Consider the following 9,194-nt stretch of genomic DNA (forward strand, 5'->3'; position numbering starts at 1 on the left):
GCTCTCTGGGCACAGGATTGCTGTTCCCAATCGAAGCAGCACAGAGAGGCTGGGGGGCTGCTCCCATCACACAGCAGTCAGCACCACCTGCCAACACTCTCCTTTCCCTGCTCTCTGCCCTTCTAGCTGCCCCTAGGCAAGATGGGAAGGGGCTTCAGCAGCAAAGACCCCGACTTCCACGATGACTACGGCTCCCTTCAAAATGAAGACTGCGGTGATGACGACCTCCAGGGCAGGCCCGAGCAGTGCCGGCTAGATGGCTACAACAGCCTGGAGGTCACCAATGTATGAGGTCCCCAGGGCACAACCAGACGCTACCACGGAGGGAGAGCCAGGGAGGGGGCAGCCGACACCCAGGCCCTACTCCCCCGATCCTGGCTGGCAATGACCCCCACCCCTGCACAAATTCCAGCAGTCATCTGAGAGGCAGCGGTCCATGCCCGCATAGTCCGCACAGCTGGAGCCTGACCCTAGGGTACATCCATCCCCACCCCCTGCCCCCCAGCATCCAGACTGTGCAGGCTTCATCCAGAGTGGTCAGTCACTGAAGAGCCCGAGTGTCCCTCCGGGAGCCTTGAACTGAGCCACCTGGGAGGATAGGGGCTCCCACCTGGGAGGAGGAGGACCCCCACCCCAGCCTCTGCCTTGAGCCTGGTATACCTGCCAGGGCTTGGAGCAAGCAGAGTTGGCAGGTGGCAGGGGCATGACTGGCCTCATGTTGAGATGTGGGAGGTCTTAGCAGCCACATTCCCCTTGCCCAAGGACTTGAGTTTGGACTTGGGTCGCCATGCCACATGTGGGTGGACATGTGCTTGCTCCTCTGGGCGGGGGCAGGTGACTGTCCAGGGCTGGGGCAGGTGACTGTCCAGGGCTGGGGCTTGGCAGCCACACTCCCTAGAACTGCAGACACCAGAGTGGAAGAGAGGCTGGTGGCACAATCACAGATGACGATGCTACCTGTGGCCGTGGGTTAGGAACCTGCGGTGGGAGATGGTTGACCTCCAAACATTTGTCTCTGAGTCACTGTCCCCCGAAATAGAGTGCTCTGCAATGTCCTAACTGAGCTACGGGTCCCACAGAGCTTGGGGTGTAGGCGGCCTCAACCTGCCGCTGTTCCACTGTACCCTTCTTCCTGGTGTCCTCACCTCTGTGTGCCTCAAAGTCTTCATCCTTCTGGATCCCTCCTGGGTCCTGTGTGGATTCACACTCCTTGTGTCTACACCGCGCATTTGCAGCCACTCAGGAGACAATGGGGAATGACCGTGGACAGCAGTGGGGGTGGGAGCGTGTCTGATTTCCTTTTGACCACACGGAAGCTCCATTCTCCTCGAGTCAGCTTCGGTCAGAGCACTGTGCGAAAGGAGGATGTGGGGGCATTCCACGTTCATTCTCCAAGAGCTGGCTCTGGGGCAGGACAAGGTAGGGGATCCCGGGAGCCCAGCCCTAGGAGCCAGCACGGCTGTAAACTTGGGCTTGTAGAGCTGGGACCCTGCTGAGCAGTGACCAGGGAAAGCCCAGATGGATACATGGGGTCTAGCTTGTGCCTCGGCTCTCTCTCACCTATTGCCTGCTGGAGCTACAACACTCAGCTTCCTTCCAGGCCATTGGTTGGCAGGGGGCCATGGGGAGAGGTTTGCCCACCCATGTCTGCCTCGGGGACCTGTTAGCACCCAGCAGATACCCCCAACTCCCTTGCAGAGAAAGCACAATGCGGGGGGTGCCGATGAACTTGAGCTCGTCCTCCTGGGGCTGGAGGCCACAGCCTCTCACAGCCTCTCTTCCTGCCCAGTGGCCAGGGCCCTGACAGTGGGCAGGCGACTGTCCCCCTTCCCTCCACAGTTGGCCTTCCAGGGACACATGTCCGGTCTCAAGCCCAACCAAGGAGTCCTTGCATGATGAGGCCTTGCTGACGGTCCAAAGCCAGGATCTCCAGGACGCTCAGCCCCACCCACTCCAGGTTCCTGTGGCTGCAGACCCCATGGCTGGGAGGGCAGAGGGTCCTTTGAGGCTGATGCGGCACACAGCTGGGTGACCCAGGAGCCCAGGATCTGCTCCTTGGGAGACAGCGAGACCAGGGGCCTGAGCTGACGGTTTTTCCAGTGGGATCAGCAGGGAAGGCAGACAGGTGCTTAAGTCCATGTCAGGTCAGCTGGGATGCACGTGCCACCAGGGGACACCCACGTTGTTCTCAAACTCAGTCCTGCTGGGGTCAAGGTGGACGAGCAGCCAGCTGGCAGTGGACCCCTGACAGTCAGAGCTGGGGCCATCTGGGCTGCATCAAGGGTATCTTTGAGTGGCAGGGGTCAAGGTAGACGAGCGGCCAGCTGACCAGGGGCCCCTGACAGTCAGGCCTGGAACCACCTGGACCACATCGAGGGCATCTTTGAGTGATGGGATGCTGTGGGTGAGGCTCCCAGGTCCTCTCCACAGGCCAGTGTTTGGGGCTGGCTCTCACCATGAGCCCAGGGTGTCCAACCGTTGAATAAACTCTGGGGTCCAATCAGGTGAACAGGGCCTACTGGGCAAGCACTCAAGGTCAACTTTGCTTCAAGAGCAAGTGTAGGAGCTTGAACTATGGGGAGAATGGATGAAGATACTCTAGTTGCTGATGAGTAAATCCTGCCCTGTTGTGTCCACGTGGCCCCAAAGGGAGACGTGGCACCTGGCTTCAGGAAGCTCAGAGAGCTATTAAAGCTGTGCCCATGGGTGCTGCCCCAAGATGGGTCAAGGGGAGATTCAGGGGAGGGGGAGAGACACCTCTGTTCCCCCCAAATCCATTAGAAGGTCACCTGCCCCCAGCAGGCCCTGGAACACCCCCTGGTCCTTGGTCATGCAAGGAATTTTTTTGTCCGTGTTACTGTGGTTTGACCCCAGGCTGCAGGAGGCAGGGAGACCCACCCCCTACACATACACGCACACGAGCGCACACACACACACACACACAGCCACAGCCCACCCATCCTCGGGAGACACAGCCAGGTCCACGCTGAAGGTCACAGACAAGCCTGGTTGGGTTGTGGCAGAACCTGAAGATGTGGCAAAACTTCAGTGTTCCCTTCAAGAGTGTCCAGGCCACTCACCCTGCCCCAGCAGTGGGGAGAAGGTTTTCCAGGCCCAGGCCGGGCACCCCGCCCCACCAGACCTCATCTGTCCCACGAGCACCGCAGGCCTTCTGTGATAGGCCTTTCCTCTTTTGAATGAGGACCAAAATAAATCTGCCAGGCCACGGTCACTTATGGGTCCAGCATCCCTGCTGCTGCAGGCGGAATTTCTGGAGTTCTGGCTCCCAGGGGGTGCTGCGGCTGCAAAAGAAGTGAGTGAACAGAGAGAGTGGGGTCCCGGGCGGGGGTCCTGGCTGCCTCCCCAGGTGCCAGGTATTTGTGAATGCCATCACAATAAATGCCAGGCACCATGCTTCCCCGAGCAAGAGGCCTCTGTGTGTGTGTGTGCTCGCCTTGACTTCCAGCAGCCTAGTGCAGAAGGAGAGGTTATGAACCCATTTCATGCATGGGGGCATAGAGCTAACAGGAGCTAAGGTGCTTTCCCAATCCCATAAGGCTAAGAAGTTGTGGAGCAAGGACTTGAACCCACTCCGGCTGCCACCAACTTCCAGCTCATGACCCCCACTGTTCCTCCAGCCCAGCCAAGCAGAGACTTGGCAACTTCCCCTCCCTCTTCCTCGCAACACATCTGATAGCATCACTCAACATGGCCCCTTTCAGGTGCAGTGTGTGTCAGGTGTAGCAGACAAGGCCTGCCTCCCTGAGAGCCCTTGGCCGGCTTTGCAGCTCCTGTCTTCAGCAGCTGTCTGCCTCCTCCGCCCAAAGCAGTGGCATCAGGGGTCCCTGCCCAGGGTTGCCAATCACCCAGGGTAGGTTGGTGACTTTGGAATTGGGGCACTGATCCAGGAACTCTGTCCACCATTTCTAATGCAATCAACACCTCCCACATGGTCCACCTGGACACGAAGCCCACAGATTCTTTTTCCCCTTTGCTGTCTCGCAGTCGCCGTGGCTTCATTGGGCCCAGTCCAACGCAGGGCCCTTGGGGCTGCCGGAACAGGTGTTAGCAGGTGCAAGCACCAAGAATGTACATGGGTTCTGTGAATTCGTGATCATGCCTTCGTACAAGTATCTTGTTGAAGGCCAGCTCTGCCCCAAGAAACCTGTCACTCACTCCATCACACAACATGGGACAGAGAACGGAAAGGGGCTGCCTGGTGTCTTCCCAGTTAAACTTCCTTTTCTCCCAGGCCCCGCCCCCTCTGGCCACATCTCCTAAGCCAGCAGATTCCTCAGCAGAGCACAGATGGATTGGTTCATCTCTGCAGTAGCTTGGTGCACTGCGCAGTCCACCCCCTCCACCCACCCAGCCTCTCCCTGACCATGAGGAAACGCGGGTCCTCCACGAGGGCATTCCCAAGTTGGCCTTGTTAGTGTGAGGTCCATGGGGCCCATGACTTCTCGCGTATTACTACCCCCTAGACACCTGCCAGTGCTCTCTCATTTCTGATAAAGCAAACGAGCAGTACATACATTCACTCATTGGCACAGGGGCCATCTACACTCCATATCAGAAAGCCAGGAACAAGGTCCCCTCTGCTTTCAATCACTCTTCAGCTGGTGCGCCCTGGGAGGCAGCAGGGGTCGGCTCAACCTGGGTGCCTGCCACCCACATGGGAGACCGAGGTGGGCTTCCTGCCTCCTGGGTTTGGCTGGCTGTTGTCGGCCTCAGGAGTAAGCCAGCATGTGGATAACATTGTGTGTGTGTGTGTGTGTGTGTGTGTGTGTGTGTGTGTGTATCCCCTCTGCTTTGCTAAGTAAATAAACAGACCATTGAAAAGTTATACTGTCCAATATGGCAACTGCTGAGCCAGAAGTGGGTGAGGCAGCCAGGAGCCGGGAGCCCCTGCTACTTAGACAGGCAAGAAGCTTGAGTCCTCGCACCCAATGGCTCAGAAAGCACGAGAAACAGACTCAAGAATCCAGGAACACTAGACCCAGTGGCCCAGGGCACGTGACAGCCAGGACTGAGAGCCCCCGTGCTGTCCCCAGGGCAGGAATTCTCGGTCCTGGCCCTGGAAACTGCCTGGGCCGGACCATTCTTCCTTACACCCTGGCCTCCCCCAACTGGATGCAATTCCATCCCCACCCTCTACCATCTTGACAACCCCGTGTACCTCTAGGCACAGCCCAGTGTCCCCGGGGGAAAGGGACCAACGGTGTACCAGCTGTGGATCACAGTCCATTCCATCCATACGGCAACTCTCTCCGGTAGGCCTTATTATTTCATTGGACAGATGGGGAAACCAAGGCACAGAAGAAGGTTGGGTGGACAGCTTCAGCAGATGACAATGAGGTCTGGGCTGCTGTTCACTGGCCATACCCAGCAGCAGGCAGTAGAGACTCAAACAGTCAGAGGTTCCCGGGACAGAAGAGACTCCCTCATTGTCAAGTGCAGCTCAGCTGGATCTGGGTCCTCGCCCTCCTACTAGAAGGAAAGAGGCTGCTGGGTCCATCACAGGCTGAAAGCACCAAGCTAGCCCCACTAAGCCACTCCCAGCTCCAGGCTCACCAGCAGGTGGTAATTTAGGGACCTGGGAGGTCTGGCTCAGCGCTTGCACATAGCAGCTCAGCTCTACCACCCTCAGCTGACCACAGGAAGCAAACAGGACACTTGGGGCACTCGCTCAAGGCTCGCAGTCAATTTGTCCTAGGGCTGGGCAGCCTGTCTGGGCCTCCTAGTCACGTTCAGAATTGCAAGGTGTCTTGGGGGCTGATGTGACAGCTGCCGTGTACCGTGCCAGGGTTATGTGACACCGGGACTCAGCCCTGACCCTGCCCGGGGGTCAGTGGAATCGGGGGCACATTCTTGGAGGTCTTTTCCTGGCTCTGAAGTCAGAGCCTTGAGCTGAGCGATGGAGTCATGGACAGAAGGGAGGAGCCATGATGAACATCCATTTAGATGTCAAGTCTAAATGAAGAATGAAGAAAAGGAGCAAACTTCTTCCCAAGAATCTGACTGCGCATGGCACCACCATCTGCCACCAACTCCACATGCCCGTGTATGTGGTGCGGGCTGAATTTGATAGGGATCCCGTGGGCAGGACCACGAGCACACCCAGGGTCTCTGCAGGCCTCACCTCTCCTCTGGGCTGGCCTCAGGGAATTGCTGGACCCCATTTTGTGACATCCTTGGGGCAGGGGTGCCTTTTGCTTGGGCCCACGCTGCCAGCCCCGTCTGCAGGGAGGGCTCAGGCTGCCGGCTGAAACCTCACCATGTCCTTGACTCAACCCAAGGTCCCAGGTCCTTGACAAAGGTAGGAGGAAGAGAAAAGAGACCACACACCTGGCATAGCCAAAGTCAGCTGCTTATAACTGCTGTGCTGTGTTCTCACTTTGCCTGGGCACCGTGCTCCTAGCAATAAAACCTGAGTTAGTATCAGTTTAAAAAGAAAATTCTACCCTCTGCAGCTGGCTTGTTCATCTTGTGATGTCCAAGTGCAGCTGACATGTGTGGGTCTCCTGCATGAGTGTAAGAAAACAACAACAACAACAACAACAACAACAAAACAAAACAAAAAAACACAAAAAAACCTTGCTGCGGGATCCTAAGGCACAGCCTAGGATTTGGAACCACAGCCCCACCAATACCAATGCAATGGATGAGGTTCACCACTCACAGTTCCACCTGCCACCACGAAGTGGTGAGACAACATGTTCCTTGCCGCCCAACCCTGCTCTCACCCCAGAAGGAGACAACGCAGAGGGCCAGGCCCCTCGGGACCTGCACCCCACAGGTGCCTCCAGTGGAGAAGGGTCTTTAGTTTCCCCCACAGAGGGCACCCACATGTGCAATGTGGCAGGCCAGGCACCTCGGCAAGGTCAGGGACCCACCCGTAAGTTCCCAGGGCCGCTCCCCATGCTGTGGCCAGATCTCCTGGCCCCAGGAGTAGACACGCAGAGGAGCAGTCTTCCAGGGTGACGCTCCAGCTGAGGGAGGCAGGCAGGCAGCCTCCTGGATGTGGTGGCTGGAAGCAGCAAGCAGGTGCCGCAAGGTTCACAGTCCTGGGACAGAGGGCAGTCACGGAATCCCAGCGCAGAGAGTGTGGGTAACCCCAAGGAGTCAGACACACACACTGACGTTGCCTTGTCCCTGTTCCTCCAGAGCCAGCGAGCCTCAGGAAGCATGCTAAGACATTCTGATACAAACACCTGATGCTCAGGTGCCAAATGCCCTCCCTTCTTCCAGCTGCAGGCAGTGACGCTAGGTCCATGCTGACCATTTGCCATTGTTACTATCCATATCACCACCACTATTAATTAGCTTCAAGTTCAGCCCACTCGTTCCCTGTGCTGTGCCTCAGGAGCCAGGACCCAGTAGAAGGTTGGTGCACAGAGTCCGTTAGCTAAGTCAGCCCAGGTGCTGTTCCGTTCCCTCCATGAGAGCACGGACCCAGTCAGAGCCAGTGATGTTGTTCAGCTCTAAGACTCTCCCTGAGATTCTGGGCCAAGAGAATCACTTCCTTCCCCGCTTCTGTCTGGGAGGACGTGAGTTAGAGTAGCCAGGACCAGAGAGAGAGAGAGAGAGAGAGAGAGAAAGAGAGACAGAATGGAAAGAAGCAGAGCCAAGAGCTGGGCCGAGGCCATTACGGGACAGCATTTGACTCCCTAGATCCAGCCACTCCTGAAGCTGCTATAGTCCCAGACATTCCCCTTTATGCCTAAGATCTTATGGGATTGATTTTCTGTGACTTTAAAGTGACAATGACTTCTTCCACGTTACCTTGGACCACACTTGTGCCCATCCCTGCCTGGAAAAGGACTTTTTTCCCCAAGGCCCTGCCAGGTACCGTCACCCCCATCTTTGTTTTGTTTTACCTGCTTGTGAGTCCTGTAGACAGTGACCGCCTGGCCATGTCCGTTCTCCCACAGCGAGCTCCTCTCACGTGCCAGAACTCCCCACTGGGTCATCCCGGATTAGGGACACCAACTGTCCTGGCTTGCTCAGTGTGGAGAGATGGAGAGATGTGATATTTCAGTGCTAATGCAAAAAAATAAAAAAATCCCAAGCAAAGGAGGCCAAGTCTCTTGCCCTCCGCAGGCTGTGTCTAGGTTAGAAACAGGAAGTGCTAGATGCTGGGCTCCAAGAACAGCACGGGGTCTGATGCCTCCACCAGCCCACCTGCCCCGCTAGCCTGTGTCAGTCCCACTACCCTCCTACAAAGCATAACCCAGGCCTGCCGAGAGGCAGACACAGCAGAACGGGAATGTGACTGCATCCCTTCCTCCAAGCCGAGCCTCCTGTCCTCAGGAGCACACCTGGCTGTTTGGGGAACAAACATGAAGTCACAGAATATGATGCCACGTGCCGAGAGCCCCTGTCACAGCAGGTGGCTAGGCACCTGCTGGAAGCGACCGTTTCCATTGCTCTCGGTGAGCCCTGCTGCTTCCAATAGGTCAGCAATGGGAAGACCTGATCTCATGTCACCCTCACAGCCACCCAAAGAGGTGGCTATTGGCATCATGCCATTTTGTAGGGGAGGCAGTTGCAGACCTGTCCTCCGGAGATGGAGCCCACCTGTCAAGGATCTTAAGTCCACCACCATTCCAAGCCTGACTCTCATCTGTTCTCTCCATGGATGAGTAACTGAGCACCTGCCAGACACAGATGCTGCCCATGTGGAGCACACAGTCCCACAGAAGGCACAATCAGGCAGAAGTAACTGAACAGTGCAACACAGATCTGCCTGTCTTTAATGGAAGGAGTTCCTAGGCTGTAGCTCAGGCCTCTGATGCCAGCTCATGTGGTCACCCTGGACTGTGAGCAATGGACTCCCTGCCACGTTGACCCAGAGAACATTGGGTGATGGAGGGGCGGGCAGGAGGGTTTGCACAGCCAGAAAGCAGCAGACTCAGCAACCCAACTTCTCTCCTCTTCCCCTGCTCTGTTCTCCCTCAGGACCTCCCATGACCCCAGCCTCATCAAAAAGAACTCAGCTGTGCAGGTACCCAAACTCCTGGCAAGTTCAGGAGATACACAGGTGTGTGGTCACAGGTCATCCAGAGCGGTGGGGCTGTGGGAGGTAGCGCATTTAGTGATGGGTCCCGGCCAGCTGACTTGCATGGTGGAGCAGGCTGCTGGGAAGACAGGGCTGTCCCCCTCGGGGCAGGCTGCTGGGAAGGGCAGAGTTG

General features: G+C 57.0%; 1 protein-coding gene across 2 annotated transcripts in view; it reads left to right on the top strand.

Moving 5' to 3' along the window:
- KAZN (kazrin, periplakin interacting protein) overlaps window positions 1-847 on the top strand; it is a 103,261-nt gene extending 102,414 nt beyond the window's left edge. For both annotated transcript variants that reach the window (XM_058675488.1, XM_058675497.1), the window contains exon 15: window positions 127-847. In XM_058675488.1, coding sequence (XP_058531471.1) covers window positions 127-291 — 165 coding nt within the window. In that variant the 3' untranslated portion in view covers window positions 292-847. The remainder of the gene's footprint in view (window positions 1-126) is intronic.
- The last annotated feature ends 8,347 nt before the right edge of the window (window positions 848-9,194 follow it).

Source organism: Ochotona princeps, chromosome 2 (genome assembly GCF_030435755.1).
Source record: "Ochotona princeps isolate mOchPri1 chromosome 2, mOchPri1.hap1, whole genome shotgun sequence".
NCBI lineage: Eukaryota > Metazoa > Chordata > Mammalia > Lagomorpha > Ochotonidae > Ochotona > Ochotona princeps.